A 23,661-nucleotide genomic window follows, 5' to 3' on the forward strand; every position below is an offset into this window, starting at 1 on the left:
CAGACCCTAAAATTCGTCAATGCTCTCACTGAGAGGCTGACAAGACTACTTAAAACTCCAGCCCCATTCCGAAGGGTAGATACCCTCCATAAGGAACTACTCCGTATCTTCTGACAATTCTCTACCAACCTCCTGTGATGAAAGGCAAAGGATGGGGGATGAGGGAAGTGGGGGAGGTATTTAAGCCTTTGGCTGGGGTGTATTTGCCTCCTCCTGGTGGCCAAGTTCAGTATTTCCCACAAGTAAGGAATGAAGCCATGGACTCTCCTCATATTAAGAAGGAAATGACTGTTTTTATTATTAATAATAATAATAATAATAATAGTGATATTCAGTCATTATCTGAATAGATCACACACAAATGAAGAACACTGTTTAATAACAAATTTTATTTTACTTATGCTCCCTTTTATCAATATAAAATATGTTTAGAGAAAACAAATGATTCTCTCTTTTTTTTGCAGAAAAAAATCCTTTTGACTAAAATAGAGCAATTAAAAGACAGTTATAAGCATATTCAGTTTATTTTATGAAATAAACTGGTAAATTATTTGGAAACTCAGGAATAGTAAATAATATTATTATTTATTTCATTATACGCCAAACAACTGTTTCCGATGCACTTGCATGCAATGAAATTAGAACAATATAATGTTGCGCAATCTGAAAAAGAAAGAAATAAACAGTTAGAAATAAACATTAACATAAAATAAATAATGTTTCGTACTCATAATCTCTTGCTACCTAAATTATTTTTGCATGTTATTAGTTGATTGACATACCTTGCTAGTGGCTGATTGGCCACGAATCTGCAGGGGACGGCATTGCACAAGCAGTTCACAAGAACTGCTTGTGCAATGATAAATGCCAGCAGAGTATGCTGTTGACATTCATCTATGTCTGTCGGACAGGATCTGCTGAGCGGAACATGTCGGACAGGCCGATAAGAAATCGGCCATTTTATCTGTTTATTGAATTATACAATTAAATTTAAAAAAAAATTATTTCCTTCAAAACAAATTACTTCTACACAGTATATAATTATTACAACTTTGCTAACATTAATTTATTTAGCTGGACCTTTATTGCATTGAGAACCGAACTGTGTGTTTTGTATCACTCAAAATGTAAAAAAAAAAAAAAAAAGTCTATAATACAATTGCTGCTGAATTGTAAAAATGCTAAATGTTTCTATAAAAATTAAATTTTTAATGCTATAATTGTTTATTGAAGTTATCTATTAGTCACCCATTAAAGGCATATTTTAATTAAGAAATAAACCTCTCTGAATAGAGTAATAGAGTGGAATATTTGCAGTTAAACCAACATCATTAGATAAATTATAACATAAAAAGGTCAAACAAATATTTTAAAATATTGCCATCTTGGTCTATCCATATTATAGGGTAAATTCCAATCATTGAAAAAAGCCATCACTGTATTTATCCACAAAAATCCCCATAGACATTAATGGTGATTTTTTTTTTGTAGAAAATCATTACAATATCCTAAAGTAAAGGAATCGATCTCTATGTCGGTATAACTTAAGCCTATACGGTGAAAGCTGGATGTTATAACATGCATTTTAGTTTTGTCCTGTATCCAAAGCTTGGTTCTTTGATCCTGGATTTAACATCTTCATTGTTCCCTTTACAATTCTTCATAATTAAAAAAAAATAAAAAAATTAAATTGTATGTATTAGGATCTATATTATCACAATGTTCTGAAATTCATTTGTGGTGCTATCATCCTGCCCCCTATTGTTTGGGCTGTAAAATCTAAATTCATATTAAAATTCATACCATATCAGTTCTACCTCAGTAATTACATACAAGGAGGCAAACATGCATGTGCAAAACAGTGGTCTTCACCTATATATTTTGCATTATATCTATTTCTTTTATTTTATCTGACACCCATGCACTGATATAATTGCGAACTGTCTCAATTTTCCTGGGACAATCACAGTTTTTGGCCTCCTGTCCATTTATAATTGTCCTAGATGTCTATCCTACACTGTAAAACGTTTGTAACTGTAGTAGTCAAATGTATGGTATTTGTTGATAGTATGTATATCACATCGGCATCAAATCTCTCACAATTCACAAATTAAATTGAACAATACTTAAAGGGACACTGAACCCAAATTTTTTCTTTCGTGGTTCAGATAAAGCATGGCATTTTAAGCAACTTTCTAATTTACTCCTATTATCAAATTTTCTTTATTCTCTTGGTATCTTTATTTGAAATGCAATAATGTAAGTTTAGATGCCGGCCCATTTTTGGTGAACAACCTGGTTGATTGGTGGATAAATTCATCCACCAATAAAAAAGTGCTGTCAAGAGTTCTGAACAAAAAAAAAGCTTAGATGCCTTCTTTTTCAAATAAAGATAGCAAGAGAATGAAGAAAAATTAATAGGAGTACATTAGAAAGTTGCTTAAAATTGCATGCTCTATCTGAATCACAAAATAAAAAATTTGCGTTCAGTGTCCCTTTAATATATTATGCATATCCTTTGCAGTTTACATTGGGTTTTTTTGGGGGTGGAAACTGTTAGTGGCATAGGCACTATTACTTGTAAAGTGTTCACTTAAAAAGTGTCCCTGGAAGAATTTTCAGATGTTTCTATATGTGATATATATTGGATAAGATACTCTTTTGTACTTGTCATAGGTTTACTGTCTGAAAGTTTTTGTCCTTCATCTAAAGTATACAAATTAATTCATTTGAAACTTTTTTGCAAATTGACAATTAAAATTTGAGACAAAAAAAGCTAGAAATATATTAAACATTAGGTTTGAGAAATGTAATTATACCTACCCTGTACCACTACGAAGTAGCTCAAATATTTCATTAATTTTCTCCAGAGGGAACGTGTTGCTCACCAAGAAATTAACATCAAATTTCTTTGCAATTAAGTCAGAAACTAGCTTTGGAACATCAGTTTTACTCTTCCAACCTATGGGGTAACAAATACATTTGTATTAGAATCTCATTAGGGTTACAATTAATGTATGATTAGAATACTCTGCAATACTTTTTGGTTAATATTACTTATGGGTGCACAAGGTTAACATTATTATAAAAAACATTCACTCAAACACACCAAAACCATAATATTTTAATGGACTTACAGATTTAGAAAAATGTGAAAAGGAAAAATAGAGCAGGGGTCGTATAAAGTGAGAGAGTGCAAAGGGCAAAAAAGATGAAAGGGCAAAGAAAGATAATAATTTAGGTGGAAGACAAAATGTTTCAGAGAGCTATGGGATATTTAATAACAAATGTTTTGGTGCATTTGATAAAATAAAAGTTATTACTCCATTATACTATTGTATTTCTATTGTTTTGCTGTACCTCCATATATGGATCCTCTCACGCTCCGCCCTGTGAGAAGCGTGCCAGGTTCAATACACAGTTTTTCACCTGCAGGTGTCACACCAAGCACCACAGCCACTCCACATGCATAGTAAGTGGATTCCAGAGCAGTCATCTAGGAAATAGAACATTATATATATATATATATATATATATATATATATATATATATATATATATATATATATATATATATATATATATGTGTGTTTGTGTGCATGTATATGTGTGTTTGTGTGCGTGCGTGCGTGTGTATATATATATACACACAGAAGCTTCCAACGATGTTAAAAATGATTTTAATCTCGAAAAGCAGCCTGCTTTCTTTCTTAATGCATTTTTTAGAATCTTCTTTCTTCTGAATCCTTCAAAAGTATTTGCAATATAGCACATTAGCTTCAGTGTGTATGTTACTAGGAGCTATGTGAAGTAAAATCTTTGATCTGCATGTTACTGGAATTCAACGGGGTAAAATCATTGCTCTGCTATTTCTTTTACTGGTAGTCAAAGGCAAACATTACTCAATGTGTGTTACAATTAAAAGGTTGGGAGTAAAATCGCCACTCTGGTTGAGCCTGGCTGTCAAAGAAATAAAATTACTGCTCATGCTACAGCTACAACTACTGCTGTATGTCACTGGCAGCCAATGGTACAATGTACTTTATGTTACTGTCTGCCAAGGAGATTAAATCACTGCTTTTTGTGTTACTGGCAGCTAAAAGGCGTAAAATCCACTAATACATGTATGTTACTGGCAGCCAAGGGGAGTTTAAAATCATTGGCTGGTGTGTGTGACTGACAATCAATGGGTGTAAAATTATATGTTTTTTTTTTTGTTATTAGGTGTGATTATATCAGTGCTTATGGGGATATAATCAATATAAGTATACGGTTTTAGTTGGCATGAGGATAAGGGAAGAGGCCATTAAAAGTACCCATGGTCTGAAGCTTTAGCAATCTTTTGATGCCCCTGGTGTTGATAAACAATAAACAGTGGAAACATGCAATCTGATTTCCCCTTATTTGTGTTATTTATCTGAAAATTCTAAGCAAACATTGAAACAAAAGGCAGGAAAAGATTCAACAGTTAAAATGTACACTATTCAATAGCAATTCATCAATCCCTGTGTCAGTTCGTATGTAAGTGTGTAGGCTTCACTAAACCCAAAAATGAACAATGTTGTGTTTATACAGATGTCTAATAAATAATACCTAATATAGAAGAAAACAATTACAATATTTCAATATAAATATATCAGTAAAATTAAAGGTTAATACATATTTTATTTTATGAGTCTTCTCCTCTATAATGTTACCTGTTATTGTATTACTCTTACCATTGTTTCGAGTTGCCCGGTACATTCAAAAGCATAGTCCACTCCTCCATCAGTCATTTTGCGTATGACCTCAGCTATGGGTTCTTTGTGGTCCTTAGGACTTACACATTCTGTGGCTCCTAGTTTTATAACTGTTGGAAATTTATCTTTATGAGAACCAACCCCAATGATACGGGCAGCTCCACTGACTTTGCAACCAATAATGGTTGAAATTCCAACTCCACCTAAACCAAAAACTGCACACGTAGAACCAGGTGTTACCTTAAAAAAAGAGAAAAGTATATTTAGTTAAAGTGCATATTAAAAGTATATGCCTATGCACATCATTTTTACAGTGAGGCTTAGTTAAAATGAGAAAATCATCACTAAGTAAAAAAAACACAAGGTATCCTTATTATTAAAATCTGACAATACATTGAATTAAACATTTGATTTGAATGGTGCATGGTAGAACTGTTTGTACTTAGGTTAATGGGAAGTCTAATGGAAATATGTAAAAAAAGTTTTAAATTTGTTAGTCCAATGTTTTTTAGTGCTATTGATATTTGCAAACTATGGCCGAGTTTCCATTTGAGGTGTTTATCATTTTTAGGCTGTCCGTGAACTGTTAAAGAAAAAAAATATATATATACGGCTAGACTACTAGTGTTGTAGTACAGCTTTTAAAGCTGAAAAAAATGGCCATTCCAGCGTAATGGCCAGGAACGCATATTACGAGTCGTGTTGGTATAGCTATTTCAGTAGCTCTCATCCTATTGGCTGTTTTGAACAGCCAATAGTATTTTTCAGAAGCTCTCATCCTATTGGCTGATTTGAATGTGAAGAATCAAATCAGCCAATAGGAATGCAAGGAACGCCATTTTGAAATGACTACCTTGCATTCAACTTCAGTGTACGGTGGTGACTGTATGAAGAGGACGCTTCACGCAGGATGGGATTGGCTTCCAGGATGGCTCCCCTCCGCGCCGCCGGGATGAAGATAGAAGTCTTCAGAGATGGATGAAGGTGTCGCCACCTGGATGAAGACTTCTCGCCGCCTGTATGAAGATGGATGGTCGGACTTCAGGAACCGTGAGTAGATATTCTGGGGTTAGTGTTTTTTTTTAGATTAGGGCTTTGGGCTTTTGTAAAAGAGCTGAATGCGCTTATAAGGGCAATGCCCATACAAATGCCCCTTAAGGGGCAATGGGTAGCTTAGGTTTTTAGAGTTAGAGTTTTTTATTTTGGGGGGTTAGTTAGATGTTGGGACTTTGTATTTTTTACAGGGAGAAGAGCTGTTTAACTTAGGGCAATGCCCTACAAAAAGCCCTTTTAAGGGCTATTGGTAGTTTATTGTAGGCTAGGGGGTGTTTTTATTTTTATAGAGCTATTAGATTAGGTGTGATTGTTTTTATTTTTGATAATTTAGTTTTATTATTTTTTGTAATTTTAGATTTTTTTATTTTTTTCATAGTGTAAGGTTTTTTAAATTTGTAATTGTTAGGTTTATTTTTATTTCACAGGTAATTTTTTATTTATTTTAAGATAGTTATATTGCAATTTTAATTTAAAGTTAGGGGGTGTTAGGTTTAGGGGTTAATAGTTTAATTTAGTGTTTTGCGATGTGGGGGGGTCGGCAGTTTAGGGGTTAATGGGTTTATTTAGTGGCGGCGATGTGGGTGGCTGGAGGTTTAGGGGTTAATAGGTTTATTTAGTGGTGGTGATGTGGGAGGCCGGAGGTTTAGGGGTTAATAGGTTTATTTAGTGGCAGCGATGTGGGAGGCCGGAGGTTTAGGGGTTAATAACTTTATTATAGTGTCGGCAATGTTGAGGAGTGGCGGAATAGGGGTTAATAAACTTATTAGTGTTGGAAATGTCGGGGCGGCGGATTAGGGGTGTTTAGACTTGGGGTTTATGTTATGGTGTTAGGTTTAAACTTAACTTTTTTTTCCCCATAGACATCAATGGGGTTGCGTTATGGAGACTTTTCATGCCGCACTCTTTGATGTCTATAGGGGAAAGAGTGCACAAGCACGTCAAAGCATTCCCTGGATTTTGCGCGGTATGGAGCTTAACGCCACCATATTGCACACACAAGGAGGCTTATCAGTAACTCGTAATGGCAGCACTATGGAGAGTGAAATAATGCAACTTTTTTGGCGTTAGTTTTGCACCCTGTTTAGTGCAAAACTCGTAATCTAGGTGAATGATAATGATAATTTGTGAATAATTTACATTACTTTAAGCTTGTAGTATTTGGCTGTCAATAGTCTCAACTTTTTACAGCCTATCCTAGTAAAGGCTCAAAATGCCCTTTACAACTGGTATTTCAAAATGTTAAATATATTCAAAAGATGTAAAAATAACACTTAAAATAGTATCATAAAAAAGTATTTAAAAATATCACAAACAAATAAGAAATTAAAAAAACAAAAAACATGAAAACAGTTAACACTTGTTACCAAAAACCCATACAATACTAAGGGCTAGATTTTAAGTGGCTCGCTAACCTTAGCACAATAGTGCGACCATGCTAAGTTTACTGCAGTAAAGGCTAAGAAGTTAGAAAAAATTGCAGCAAACACAACATTAATAAATTAAAAAAAAATCAGCTACACACGTGCAAAAGATTTAGGGGCCTATCTATCAAGCTCCGAAAGGAGCTTGACGGCCCGCGTTTCTGGCGAGTCAGACGAATCACTAGAAACAGCAGTTATGAAGCAGCGGTCACAAAGACTGCTGCTCCATAACCCTGTCCGACTGCTCTGAGCAGACGGACAGACATCACCACAATTCAACCCGATCGAGTACGATTTGGTTGATTGACACCTCCCTGCTGGCGACCGATTGTCAGCAGGGGGGCGGCGTTGCACCAGCAGCTCTTGTGAGCTGCTTGTGCAATGCAGAATACGGAGAGCGTATTGCTCTCCGCATTCAGCGAGGTCTTGCGGACTTGATCCGCACTGTCGGATCAGGTCCGCAAGACCTTTGTTAAATAGAGGCCTTACTTTCAACTTGTAATACTCGCAATATCCCGGCCTAGTTAAAAGATTACTTTTAGTGGCTTTAGTGCTCAAACAAAAGCGCTAATTACTACTCCACTTGTAATCTAGCCCTAAGGCGATAATTCTTAAGAGATCCCTGTGCTGGTGAGATTCTAATAAGAATGTGCGCCAGCCCTTCTATTTCCCTGGTGGAATTCTATAAAGCTACTTTTTAACCTGGAAATAGGGAATCTCTCTAAGGGGTGTATACTTTACTAAAGTGCACGATAAAATGTGTAATTTATAAATCTTACAAAATTAGTAATTGAACCATTCACACAAAAATACGCAGGGAAAACTATATTGTTAAGGTGCATCAAAATTTGTAACAAAATTGTTCTCAAAAAATAGTATTTTAGCAAAAATGTTAAATTTGTAGGTAAAATTACACAGGAATAATATTTTATATCTGTCTGTAAACCAAAGCTCAATATTTAGAGAGGACAATGGAAAGTTAACATTTTATTATTTAACTATCTTGCACCCCACTAGGAGCGTAATGTATTCTGCTGGCAGTGTTAGCATAGGCTTGTCAATAGCCTGGACTCCATTATAGAAACTTTCAGTATAGGCGGGGATACCATAGGCTAAATCAGCTATTTCAAATACCAAAATAAGGGTAAAGAATCTTCTTGTAAACTATTTTATACACTCCAGCAGGTAAAATGGATCATTGGGAACAAATTAAAGGGGAGAACATTTTTGGGTATGCTATCCCTTTAAGAATGCAATTTAGAAAGAGATCCTACCCCATCCGGTGGATTTTGTATTTTTTTTGTTAAGAAGTGTTAACTGTTTTAGAATTTCTTTTATATTTAAACGATTTAAAATAAGGAAAAAATAAGAATTATATTTCCTAAAAGGTACATATGAACAGGAGTGTTTAATATATTAAGTACAATATATATATATATATATATATATATACACAGTACACACACACACACACACATATTAAAGTAACTATTCATAATAATATAAAAGAAGTATTTAATACTATGAAGAAATCTATATCAACTAAACAAATGAGTGAGTCATTGATGTAAATGAATTAGTTGAGTACCTACAGTGGGGCAAAAAAGTTTTTAGTCAGCCACCAATTGTGCAAGTTCTCCCACTTAAGAAGATGAGAGAGGCATTTTCATCATAGGTATACCTCAACTGTGAGAGACAAAATGTGGAAACAAATCCAGACAGACAATCACATTGTCTGATTTGGAAAGAATTTATTTGCAAATTATGGTGGAAAATAAGTATTTGGTCACCTACAAACAAGCAAGATTTCTGGCTCTCACAGATCTGTATCTTCTTTTTTAAGAGGCTCCTCTGTCCTCCACTCATTACCTGTATTAATGGCACCTGTTTGAGGTTGTGGACAGGTGTCTTTTATACTGATAACAAGTTCAAACAGTCACACTGCAAACTCCACTATGGTGAAGACCAAAGAGCTGTCGAAGGACCCCAGAAACAAAATTGTAGACCTGCACCAGGCTGGGAAGACTGAATCTGCAATAGGCAAGCAGCTTGGTGTGAAGAAATCAACTGTGGGAGCAATAATTAGGAAATGGAAGAGATACAAGACCACTGATAATTTCCCTCGATCTGGGGCTCCACGCAAGATCTAACCCTGTGGGGTCAAAATGATCACAAGAACGGTGAGCAAACATCCCAGAACCACACGGGAGGACCTAGCGAATGACCTGCAGAGAGTTGGGACCAATGTAACAAAGGCTACCATCAGTAACACACTATGCCGCCAGGGACTCAGATCCAGCAGTGCCAGACATGTCCCCTTGCTTAAGCCAGTACATGTCTGGGCCTGTCTGAAGTATGCTAGAGAGCATTTGGATGATCCAGAAGCGGATTGGGAGAATGTCATATGGTCAGATGAAACCAAAGTAGAACTGTTTGGTAGAAACACAACTTGTTGTGTTTGGAGGAGAGAGAACACCATCCCAACTGTGAAGCATGGGGGTGGCAACATCATGCTTTGGGGCTGTTTCTCTGCAAAGGGAACAGGACAACTGATCCATGTACATGACAGAATGAATGGGGCCATGTATCATGAGATTTTGAGTGCAAACCTCCTTCCATCAGCAAGGGCATTGAAGATGAAACGTGGCTGGGTCTTTCAGCATGACAATGATCCCAAACACACCGCCCGGGCAACGAAGGAGTGGCTTCGTAAGAAGCATTTTAAGGTCCTGGAGTGGCCTAGCCAGTCTCCAGATCTCAACCCCATAGAAAACCTTTGAAGGGAGTTGAAAGTCTGTGTTGCCCAGCGACAGCCCCAAAACATCACTGCTCTAGAGGAGATCTGCATGCAGGAATGGGTCAACATACCAGCAACAGTGTGCGACAACCTTGTGAAGACTTACAGAAAAACGTTTGACCTCTGTCATTGGTAACAAAGGATATATAACAAAGTATTGAGATGAACTTTTGATATTGACCAAATACTTATTTTCCACCATAATTTGCAAATAAATTCTTTCCAAATCAGACAATGTAATTGTCTGGATTTGTTTCCACATTTTGTCTCTCATAGTTGAGGTATACCTATGATGACAATTACAGGCCTCTCATCTTCTTAAGTGGGAGAACTTGCACAATTGGTGGCTGACTAAATACTTTTTTCCCCCACTGTGTATATATATATATATATATATATATATAAAAATAAATGACATGACCTAATCCATTAGAGCATGCCCTTTTGTGGGCCAGATTACAAGTGGAGCGCTAACAGTTACGTGCAAGTGAAAACAGGCTTATCGTGTGTGTGCGCAAGGTTTTTAGCTCGTATTACAAGTTGAAAGTATTATTATCAGGTATTTGTAGAGCTCCAACAGATTCAGCAGCGCTGAAAGTAAAAGCAATTGCTTGAGAGCAATTCAAGTAAACGCTCGCCGGGTTAGTGCGTCCGCTGAGCTCTTATTAGCTGTTTTGCTAAACAAAATGTTTTATAAAACACATCAAAAAGACATTACAAAGTACAGTTACATCTATAATAACACCATCTAATAAAAATTATTCAAAAAATATCGCTCAAAAAAGTTATACGCACTCAGTTATGAGGTCTCAGGTGAAAGAAAAACGGCAGGCAAAGGGCTTTAACACTGAGACACATACATGTATAAAGATGTATATTTTTTTTTATATATATGTGCATTGGAGCCCTTTGCTGTTAAGTAGTTGAAAACACATAAAAGCATATTTATGCAATATTCATATTTAAGAAAGTTTTTTAGGGTGTATTTACTGTAAATATTTTACATTCCAATGTTCTTCACATGGCAAACTATGTTCTTTGCATTTTTAAATAGATAGTCCTAAATAAATCTGTATAACATATTCTGCTATGTGAAGAAAATTGGAATGTGAAATGTTAATATTTTCATGTCGGTTTAGCGCAGTTGAGAACATAGTGTTTGCGCGTGAGTAGTGTGCTTTTTCGCTTTTTTTGCTCCATTGACTTCTATAAGGGAATAGGTTATCAGGCATGTGATAATGTAAGAGTGAAAACAGTTTACTTTCAACTTGTAATACAAGTGCAACCCAATGTGCGCAAAAAGCTTACTTCTTTCGCAGTTAACGCTCAAGCGGGAGCGTTAAATAACACTCCACTTGTAATCTGGCCCTGTGTGTTTAACCACTGCAAATGGGTTAAACACACAGTAGAAATATTGCTCGGGACTATCAAAAACAAATAAGGTGTAATATTTTAAAATGCCCTCTTTTAGATGCAAATCAGTATTCCTTTAATTACCTTATTTAAAAAAATGTAAAGTGACTTTCAGTTTAAGTAACAGTTTTATTATTTTCTTAGGTAAAAGAAGCACCTTAGCAGTGTTAATAGCAGCACCATATCCAGTAGAAAACCCACAGCCAATAAGACAAGCTTCAAGAGGAGCCGCAGGATCCACTTTGGCAATGCACATTTCTTTCACAACTGTGTATTCAGTGAATGTGCTAGTGCAAGCGTAGTGGTAGATCATTTTTCCTTTGCAGGTAAACCTGGTGGTGCTGTCATCCATCATCCCTGTTTGGAAACTTGTTTTGTTAGGAAAGAAAATAAAACTTGTTATGAAAAGGGTCATCCCATAACTTGATTTGTATGTTCTGTAGGTGTAAGGTTCAAACTATTCTACTTATGTTGTGTTAATGAAACCCATATGCATTTTAACTATGCATTTAGCTATTCCTACTATACACACTTATTTTTAATCACATGATTTGCATTCTCTCTTATCAGTTTGTCACAATGTCCCTTGTTCATCTAAATTTTACAATTTCCTCATCCATGACTTCTCAGCTGACTTTTCTACCATTTCAGCTTCAGCTTATAGAGTTTTTCTACAAGCCCTCAAGGCACTAGCATTTCTTAATCATCTAAGTGACCTGGATCATCTCCTTTTCTCTTCCTTCTTCATTTGGAATCAACTAAGGTCTTGTTATTATTCTTGGAATCAATCAAGGTTCTGTTCTTATTCTCCTATTTTTTCTGCATATATTCATATTTGTAAAGTTTATATATAAATGTATATGATACAGATATTTCCTTATCATATACACTTATACTTTCCTGTTTATTCCCCTGATATCGGCAGTTGTTTTACTATCTCCTCAAATACTGGAAATTTAACATGAGAGACAATTAAATGTTCTCCCCAACTAAGCCATCTCACTAGGCATTGACAATACTGCAGTTTTAGTATATTAGTGAAGAATACTGCAATACTAATCAAGCTAAAGTAATCTGTTTCGTCTGTGAATGAACATTTGATGCTCCCTTTATGAATACAAGATCTGTCTCACCTCTTGTTCTATACGTATGTTTAATCTAGTCATCTTCATCTATAAGCTACGTGTATACATGTGTAAACACCGCCTATAAACAGAGAGACAGCCAAGTTCCTTTTTCCAGATGTATACATGACTTATTTAGTCCAACTCTCTCCAAAGTTTCTAGATTTTCTATCCCCTACACAGAACCACACCCTCCATATACCTACAATCCAATTTGTTCCATTCTACAGTTAACTACTTTCTTTATATTGTAATTTCTATTTTAAGCAGAGCCATCATTATCCCATATTGCTGTGAATCCTCAATTATCAGTAAGTGGGTAAAATATCTAATGTAAAACAAACATGGCGCAGAGTACTACTTTAAAAACAATAATGTGTATAATAATATATATTAATATACAGTACATACAATGTGTAAACAAAAGACACTTACTCCCGTTTTTCACATAGGTTACACATTGGACTCAGACAGCTTCTACATTCTCCACATTCAGGAACAAAAAGTGGGATGACTTTGTCACCTAAAGGACAGAAGTTTAGAAAAGTTATTGCCAATTTGTTGCAATTTTTCTTATAGATTATAATAAGGGTTAAAGTACTAAAATAGATCAGATGCATTTCAGCTATTACTCATAAACCAACATGACACAAATTTGAAGATGCACACTCATTACTCATTCTTGCAGCAAGCTGAATCTGAGAGTGTAGTTCTATTTATACTATCAACTTTGGGCTAGATTACAAGAAAGGTGCAAACGGTTTTGCCCTAGCGATATCGTGTTTCCACAAATATTTTTTATTTCGCTGATATTACAAGTTAGAGAGCTGTGGTTAACTGTTTTCCCGAAACAAAACACTTCAAAAATACATTACAAGGTACAGTTACACTCATATTAGCACTGTCTAATAAAAATTTTAAAAATATTGCGCAAAAAAGTTATAAGGGCTCAGAGATTGGAGATTTGGGGTGTTAGAAAAAAACAACAAACAGGCAATTGGCTTTAACATTGAGACACATACATATACAGTATATGTCTACAGATATATATCTATATATGTATCTATCTATCTTTATATATGTATATGTATATATTAATGTATTTATATGTGTATATATTTATTTACAATCATATATACACATAAAAACATTAAATATATGTACACATATATAAACTATTATATACATGCATTATATCCCTTTGCCATTAAGCAGATAAAAAAACATGATAAAACATTTATGCAATATTCATATTTAATAAAGATTTTAACTATGCATTTACTGTAAATATTTTACATTTGCTAATGCGACATTACATTTTTGCATTTTTTACACAGTTATACAGTTACACAAAATATATTTAAAAAAAACTCTCAACAATAATATATAGCAATGCAGCAGCTGAAAAAATGTAAAGCTCTTGCTCTGTATCATACAATCTAACCTGAAGCACATTATACAATTGTCAAAATGGTGACCACCTCATTAATATGTAAATGCACAGTACTTCTGTCACTGTATGTTAGACTACCTGTGCTCCAAGATGGCAGCTACCAGTACAAAGAGGTGACCCTTAACCATCAGAAAACAGTTTAGGGGTTAAAATAAGAACATGTCTACAGCAACAGTAGAGAAAGCAATAGTAAAAGGGAGTAGTACCATTCCAGGGTAGTTGTTTATTTCTGGATATTAAACATAAAATAATATATTTCATAAAAATGCGCATTTAGGTTATGTTGCAAGGAACCCTCCTGTCTGCCCCTCTCCCCACCAGAGGCCACACATCTATATTTAGTTCTGCTTTTCCTGGGGTACATTCTTAACTCTGCTTTTATTTTCAGGTGCCTCAGAAACTAGTGTAGAGGTGGCATGTGGCCTTCGGACAACCACTTAACCATCTCTGAAATAAAAAATAAATTTATGTTTTAATCACGCACATGTGCTTACCGGCCTTCCAAGTTTTCACTTCCGCTGTGTTTAAGCGCAGTAGTTTTACACTTTAATGAAAAGTTAATATAATTAAAATTATACATTTAACAATGAGATTTGTATTTTGTACACATCTTGGGCTACATTACATAGGCTGGTTTTTACGTAGTTCTGGTATCCAATATACAGCGCCGCAAATAAATGCGGCATGTATATTTCACCCGTTGCCTGCAATTTTTACTCCCATAAGCTAACATGGGACTGCGTTGCAAATCAGTATCACATATGCAGCACAAGGACTTACGTGGCGAAAATTGAGAAATTTTACTCCATTTTAACCTCGTCACACAAAGGCAGCCACAGCAAGCCTTGCGCTGAGTATGTGAGCACAGTGATTGCTGTAACTGCTTGAAAATATAAACTAACACCTAACGCATGCACAATATCTATCAACCGCAATAACTTATAAAGTATATTATCCCCTATATCCGCCATCAAACCCACATCACAACTAACAATTAAAGTATTAACCCCTAAATCTGCTAACCCCAACATCGCAAACTTCCTAATAAAACTATTAATTCCTAATCCGCCATTAACCCACAACGCAATAAACCTATTAAAGTATTAACCCCTAACCTGCCAAACCCACACAATGCAATGCTAATAAATCTATTAACCCCTAAACTGCCAAAGTCCACAACGCAAATAATTAAACACTAAGCCCCCTAACCTAACACCCCCTAAACTAATGCCATTACATACATTAAACTAAAACTAAATTACAATAAAAATTACTAACATTATTTTAAAAATAAAAAATAAGTTTAAATTAAGCTAAAATTACAGAAAATAAAGAACAAAATTATCAAAAATAAAATTATACCTAATCCCTATCAAAATAAAAAAGCCCACCAAAATAAAAACCCCCCCTAATCTAATGCTAAACTACCAGTAGCCCTTAAAAAGGGCCTTTTGTAGGGCAGTGCCCTAAAGAAATCAGCTCTTTTCCTTAAAAAAAAATACTAAGTCCCCCCAACAGTAAAATTCCACACCAACCAAACCCCCCAAAATAAAAGAACCTAACACTAAAAAAAACAAAACTACCCATTGCCCTGAAAAGGGCATTTGTATGGGCATTGCCCTTAAAAGGGCATTCAGCTCTTTTGCTGCCCTTAAAAGGGCATTCAGCACTTTTAAGAAGTGCCCATCCCTAATCTAAATAAAACAAACCCCCCAAAATTTTTAAAAAAACCCAAGTCTAACCCACAGGTTGGTACTCACGATTCCTGAAGTCCGGTGGAGAAGGTCCTGTTCCAGGCGTTGAAGTCTTCTTCCAAGCGGCGACCTCTTCTTTCTTCTTCCAGGAACAAGTCAACGTGGGGTGGAGGGCGGAACTGAAGACCAGTGACCCTGGAACTGAAGACTAGCAACCCTAGAACTAAAGGCTGGCGACCACAGAGCCATGGAGCGTGGAGGATCCTCTTCGTACTATCACTGAATAGTGAATTCAAGGTACGCAATTAAAAATGGCGTCCCTTGAATTCCTATTGCCTGATTTAAGTCTTCAAATTCAAATCAGCTAATAGGATGAGAGCTACTGAAATCCTAATGGCTGATTTAAACAGCCAATAGGATTTCAGTAGCTCTTATCCTATTGGCCGATTTGAATTTGAAGACTTACATTTTCTTAGGCGCGGGCAGTTTCTAAAATGCTGTAAGTCACTGGCTACTCCAAAAATTTGTATTTATGCTCATTTGTGGGCAACGCTAATGTATCAGACTTATGGGACTTTATGAACTGCCGGCACAGTATATGTAATACACCGATGTGGGAGGGGAAATTATGGGCATCGTAATTGCACTGAAGCCTGCGCCGTATATATGTAATCTCGCCCCTTAAGTTTAGTCATAATGTTTACCTTTAATTTGCAGTCAAGTGCTTGGACATTAAAAAAAAGAAAAGTTTGTTTTCAAAATCCAGCAAAATTATGTGGATATTAAAAGGAACATTTTAATCAAAATTAAACTTTCATGGTTCCAATAGGACATGCGATTTTTAATAACTTTTCAATTTACTTTTATCATCAAATTTGCTTTGCTCTCTTGGTATTCTTTGTGAAAAGCTAAACCTAGGTAGGCTCATATGCTAATTTCTAAGCTATTGAACCGCCTCTTATCGCAGACACTGTTAGTTCATGAGTGTCATATAGATAACATTGGGCTCACTCCTGTGGAGTTATTTAGAGCCGGCACTGATTGACTAAAATACATGCCTGTCAAAAGAACAGAGATAAGGGGGCAGTCTGCAGAGTCTTAGAAACAAGGCATCATAGAGGTAAACAGTGTATTAATCTAACAGTGTTGGTTATGCAAAACTGGGGAATAGGTAATAAAGGGATCTGTCTTTCAAAGTGATAAAAATTCTGGAGTCGACTGTCCCTTTAATTGCACACAAGAAAATGTTTTAAAGTGAAAAAAAATAATAAAAAAAAATGTTCAGATATAAGCTTAGATTACAAGTGGGGCGCAAAATATGAGCATTATTAAGCACTAACACAGTTTAAGCTAAATCAATAGCACTCCTATTCTTGCGCTAATATTACAAGTTGAAAGTAAATAGTTATCACTCGAGTGTAAACCTCAGGTGTGTTAAATCTGCAGATTGAGTAATATGGCTGAGCTAGCTCCCTTTCCCCATAGACTTCTATGGGGTGTGTAACAAAAGTCTGTTCTGGCTTTTGCTTGTTAGCACACTCTCCCAAAGGTGTGCTAGGTCAAGTACATATATAGATATATTGGGCCCCATTTCTGACAGACAAGGTTTGCTTTTGCATATCCGTCCGCCTGGCATTGCGGCCAGCATTTAACTCTGCACAAACCTGTGAGCAGGGACTATCAACCACTTGTCAGGGGTGATTTTAATCCATCAGCTCAGAGCTGGTGAATAGGCTATGAAGCAGCTGCCTGATGACCGCTGCTTCTTAAAGGGACAGTATATACTGTAATATTGTTTTTCCCTTAATGACTTGTTATACCATTAGCAGATTACAAAATTTATGACAAATTACTTTTTGAAGTTTATTATTGCATATTAAATAGCTGGATTTGTTTTTTGACACCACAACCCATAAAAATGGGTGGAGCCTCAGGGAAATAAGATCTCCTTATTTTATAACTTTCTGTACACACAAATGTTTCCTTATCTTATCTCTGTTTGTATACCAAATCCTAATACTTAGAGAGAACAATTGGATTATTACTTATTCCTCCTTCCACCTACTGGGAGTGTAGCGTCTTCTGCTGGCTATGCTTAAGTAGCTTTTCTATAACTTATACATTAAGGGACAGTAAACACCTTGATATTTGTACATAAAATGTTATTCATAATGAAGCTACTTATAATTTAATTATTTATTTTTCCTTCTTTTCATGTAACTTAGCTCTGAAAATTCAACAATTTCTAATTCAGAACTTGAAATGCACCTGCTGACTTCTCAAGGCTAACTCTGCTACATATACCTATCCCTAATTGGTTAGGGATAAATGTACTTTATAATATGATTATGACTGCGGCTTCCCTTGTGTTTAGTGAAAGATAACAAAATGGCTGATTACAGATCACACTAATAGTATTGTATTAAATACATAGGCCTAGATTACAGATTATAGTGACCCTGCGCTAAGAATTTAGAGCTCTTGGAGACCTGAATTAGTGTTAACGCTAGACCAAATATAGACAACAAAATACAGGTCTAATATCTTAAAGTATTTTAAATGTTAAATACAAAATAAAGGCTTACTATTGGAATTTATTTTTAACAGTTTTATACAGTATATATATATATATATATATATATATATATATATATGTGTGTGTGTGTGTGTGTATGTTTATACACTTATATGTGCGTACATTCGTATTTATGTATATATATATGCAATGTTTAATCCCTTCATGTCCAGGGCAAAGAACAAAGTTCCAAAGTAAACACTTGCTTGAAAAACAAAATCACATGATTGTTGATACGTTTAATGTAATTTCAAGGCTGGGATCGGATCATGGGAGACTGGAAAGTTCTTTAAGAATATATGCTCTATCTGATTCATGAAAAAAAAATGGTTTCATGGCCCTTTAAGATATTTCCCATATTTAAATAACACACTCCATGGAAATAGCCATGAACTGTATTGCATGATGTGCCTTTGATGATAAATACCTTCATATTACTCCTTGAGTAGGTAAAACAGAGAAGAGATTCACTATTACTCGACTCACCAGGTTTAACACAAGTAACTCCAGGTCCAATACTTTCAACAATTCCAATACCTTCATGACCCAAAATCACTGGAAACTTAACTCCACCAAGGACTTGACTTAATGCACTGCTGTCTGAACGACATACACCAGTAGCCAACATCTACATAAAAATGAAAAAAAAAATATATATATATATTTAATAAGTAATTATAAATAAAACAATAAAAATATGATTTAACATCAAGTCTTGATATTACTAACAAATTAAATATTTTCCTCCAAATAATTTTTCCTTCCCTTTTGAGGTTTAGTTTTATGTAAAATAAACAATTTTAAAATAAACTAGTGCCCTTATTTAAACATGTACTATTGAAGAAATGCAAAAAATCCCTAAAACTTAACACACCATTTTTGAGTATCATGTGTATGCCGCTACATAGAGTGCATAGTTGCCCAAAGGTTGTTATTTCATTTGCTTTGCTGTGTCCAATTAGGTACAGATATAAATAAACATCTGTATGTATCAAGCAATCCCTGTGCAACAAGTAGGAGGCACAACGTTTTGGATCCCATGGAATTTTATTATTATTCTTTATTTATAAAGCGCCAACAGATTCCGCAGCGCTGTCCATTAGTACAGAGATAAAAGTAAAACGGTGATACATTACAATATAAGACAAAATATAACAAACAAATACAGGGGGTGTGAGGGCCCTATTCCTGTGGGAACTTACAGTTTAGGTGGGTAGGAGGATGGGAAACAGGAGGTGGGGACTGCAAAGGTGAGAATGATGTTAGTGAGGAGTTAGATGAGGACAACTATTAAGTAAGTGGAATCCATTTGTTATTGAGTTGGGTGATAAGCTTCCCTGAACAAAAAGGTCTTTAGGGAGCGTTTAGAGGAGGACAGTTTATGGGAAAGTCTGACTGCTCGAGGAAATGCGTTCCAGAGAGTCGGTGCCGCAAGAGAGATGTCATGTAGTCTAGCATGGGAGGAGGTGATGGTAGAGGAGGCAAGGAGCAGGTCATTGCTGGATGTTAGGGAGCGGGCTGGAGTATATTTGTTGATGAGTGAAGACAGATGGGGAGAGCAGCATTAGTTAGGGCGAGAATTTAGAATTTAATTCTGCTGTGAATGAGGAGCCAGTGAAGGGACTCGCAGAGAGGTGCAGCAGATACAGAGCATCGGGATAGGTGGATTAGCCTGGCAGAGGCATTTAGGGTGGATTGAAGGGGGGAGAGGAGGGAGAGAGGGAGGTCAGTTAGTAGGTTATTACAGTAGTCAAGTCAGGAAACCAGGGAGTGGATTATCTGTTAAGTAGTTTCAGCGCTCAGAAACGGATGCATTTTGGAGATATTGCATAGGTGGTTGCGGCAGGATGAAGAGAGCAATTGGATGTGGGGTATGAAGGACAGATTTGAGATACACAACAGCCTCTTTGGGGGACAGTAGAGAAATTACATTTTTCAGATGCAGATACAGGAAAAAAAGGCAAAATATAAATTGAAAGTGCATTGTATAATAAATAATTCAGGCCCAGAGCACAATTGATAACACAGGGTGCACTATAAATATTGCAGGATTGAGCCAAGATTAGAGCACAATTTGGTATTACAAGTTAATGGTAAAACAGAATTACCAGAGAATGTTTAACGTTGCCGACATTTCTTCAGACCTGCTAACTCTGAAAAAATAGTTCATAGTGTGCACTAATTTGCATATTCAGTAATGTCACAGGAAGTGATGTCACAGGAAGTATGTATAAAACAAGGAATTTGGAACACATACGCACACGCAAATGCACACATACATTCACACACAAATGCAAGCACCATTTTAAAAATATTCTTAAATCAGTTATGATAAACATAATTACAAAAGTACCCATTTCCCTGAATAACTCGTTAAAAAAATTAGGGAAATTAGCTTAAAGGGACATTAAAACCAAAGTTTTTCTTTCATGATTTAGGTAGAACATACAATTTTAAAAGGCTTTCCAGTTTACTTCTATTATCAAATTTGCTTCATTCTCTTGGTATAATTTGTTGAAGGAACAGCAATGCACTACTGGTTTCTAACTGAACACATGGGTGAGCCAATGACAATCAATATATAAATGCAGCCACCAATCAGCAGCTAGAACCTAGATTCTTTGCTGCTCTTAAGCTTTCCTAGATAAAACTTCAGCAAAGGGTAACAAGAGAAGGAAGCAAATTAAATAATAGAAGTAAATTGGAAAGTTGTTTAAATTTGTATGCTCTGTCTAAACATGAATGTCTAATTGTGACTTTACTGTCCCTTTAACATTAAGTATTACTAATTTACAAATGAGCCTTGACAATTGCCACACCATTTACAGCAATCACTAAAATTGAAAGAGACTGGATCTGCAGACTTGATCTCCTGCTAGATAAATTGTAAATTCAGTTTCACATCACCAATTTTCTTCCATAAACATTCGTTTTCCTTTGCAATATTTTACATATTCTCTTATTAAAACCTCTGAGTGGAGTGGAATAATATTTACTGTTTGTTAAAGGGACATGCAACATAAAAGTTTTGTTTTATGACTCAGATAGAACATGCAATTATAAAGAACTTTCCAATGTACCTCTATTATTAATATTGCTTCACTCTCTTTGCATTCTTTATTAAAGGATCAACAATGCACTAGTTGGAGCTAGCTGAGCACATTGGTGAGCCTATGTAAAATTAGATAACAGAAGTAAATTAGAAAGTTACTTAAAATTGTGTGCTCTATCTGCATCATCAAATAATGTTTTGTTTCATGTCCCTTTAATAAATTATATCCGGAAATTTTCAGTTTCTTTTCTTGGTTTTGCTATTTTTCTTGCTGCCAGCAGATGCCAATGCTGCATAAAATTTGATAACCAGCAGTTAAAGAGACATGAAATCAGATTATATACATTTAAAACAACTTTCCAATTTAATCTATTATACATTTTGCTTCATTCTCTTGATATCCTTTTTTGAATGGGAGCTAGCTGGACACATCAGTAAGCCAATGATAAGAGCTCCTTACAGCACTAACTAGCACTAATATTTTTGTGCTCCACTTGTTATCTAGCCCTCTATGAAGGGTTGCCACCTTGGCCATGTTTTCCTGGACAGTTATGAGTTACACATGTTACAGGGAGGAATATGCATAGTGTTATCCACTAATTATGCACTGTCCATAGGCATAATGCATGTACCTCCCTGCACACCCTGCAGCATGTTTAACTCATATCTGTCCAGGAAAATATGGCTGAGGTGGCAAGCCTACTGGGAAATTACATTTTTAGTGTTATGTCCCTTTAAGCAAATATGTGTTTGGAAAAAGGCAGTAGTGAGAAGTACTGAGAACAAGCTATAGGGACTGGTGACATTTCTATACACACATGGTATAGTAGACAGGTAGCCAACAACTGGTGCTATGTTTTGCCAGGCATTGCTCAGTGCTAAACATTATAACATTATATACCTTTATCCTTATTTCATGTTTTTTCGGCGGTGCAACCACAATTTCTTCAATGCTAAGGGGTTTCTTTGGTTCCCAAGCAACAGCTGCTCTGCATTTAATATCCTAAAATGCAAATAGTTTGGGTGAATTAAGATAAAATGAAAACTATCAAAATAACATTGCATATTTTATTTGCCTTAAAAAAAAAAAAAAAAAACTTTCCCTACTAAACAAATAGAAACAATATATTTTATTATTAAATTAATTGCAGCTGTCAGTAATACATTTATTAACAGAATAGCTGATATATGCATTGCTCATTTACTATGACAGATGAAAAAAGCAAAATATAGTGTAGACTTGTTTATGCTTGCAATATGTGCAGGACTTCTCAAAAGAGATGTTTGTTGTTGTTTTGGAAATAAAAGAAAAATCATACTAATGTTAAATAATGCCTGCAGATACTTTAATGCATACATTAACACTTATAATTAATTTATTAACCTAATTGTATCCTACAGCTGTTTAATACATTACACCTATATTTATACTAACCACCCACACAACTTTACTTCATTTAACTCTCTTTAAATTATTAGCCATTTACAGAATATGCATAAGCAAAAAATATGTTTAACTTCAAAAATAGAGCTGCAAATACACAGCACTAGTAATCCCTTTCACAACAAAATGTCAACAAAACTATCAAAATACAGTTGCACTAGTTTCATTGCCTGTACTGACAAAGATACAGATAACAAGATAATCATCCTCATTCTAATCATGTATACAAAAATATAATACTTTTCCTGCGGTGCCCATGTCTTTGTCTGTAGTTGGCTTTCTGGCTTTCTGTGCAACTTCACTGTTCGTTCAGCCTTTATGAAGAATGAATTATCACTTTAAGGAAACGCCCTGGTACGACCTTTCAGCTACAGACTTGAATATTACACTCCCCCTTTTTTATGCATTTTAAAATGTCTTTTCCTAGCTTATGACAGCTATGTACTTTGTAAGCTGTATTTTAATTAGTCTGATACAAATGACATGAATTGTCTATCTCTTACTGAGTTTATTTTATTATACTAACATTTAAAGGGACATGAAACCCACATTTTTTTTCCTGTAATGATTTAGATAAAGCATACAATTGTAAACTATTTTCTAATTTACTTCTATTAATTTAGCTTTATTATCTTGGAGGAGCAGGATTGCGCTACTGGAAACTAGCGAAAGACATTAGTAAGCCAATCACAAGATGCATATATGTACAGCCACCAATTAGCAGCTAGCTCCCAGCTTCTAAGCCTATCTAAATATGATTTTCAACAAAGGATACCAAGAGAATGATTCAAATGAGATTAAATAAGTTAATTGGAAAGTTGTTTAAAAATGTATGCTCTATCTAAATCATGAAATAAAAAAATAGAGTTTCATGTTCCTTTAAATAATGCCTG

The 23,661-nt window shown here is 35.2% G+C and overlaps 1 protein-coding gene across 1 annotated transcript; it reads right to left on the reverse strand.

The window, feature by feature from the left end:
• Positions 1-369: 369 nt before the first annotated feature.
• Positions 370-23,098, reverse strand: LOC128649911 (NADP-dependent alcohol dehydrogenase). The gene is made up of 9 exons (XM_053703462.1): positions 23,009-23,098; positions 22,226-22,327; positions 18,759-18,900; positions 12,986-13,073; positions 11,584-11,794; positions 4,719-4,979; positions 3,361-3,496; positions 2,824-2,962; positions 370-663 (listed from the first exon to the last, which is right to left on the reverse strand). The coding sequence occupies exons 1-9, from the start codon at positions 23,024-23,026 to the stop codon at positions 639-641; spliced, it is 1,122 nt and encodes a 373-aa protein (XP_053559437.1). The 5' UTR covers positions 23,027-23,098; the 3' UTR covers positions 370-638.
• Positions 23,099-23,661: the final 563 nt, after the last annotated feature.

The sequence above is a fragment of the Bombina bombina genome, chromosome 2, assembly GCF_027579735.1.
Source record: "Bombina bombina isolate aBomBom1 chromosome 2, aBomBom1.pri, whole genome shotgun sequence".
In the NCBI taxonomy this organism is placed as follows: Eukaryota; Metazoa; Chordata; class Amphibia; order Anura; family Bombinatoridae; genus Bombina; species Bombina bombina.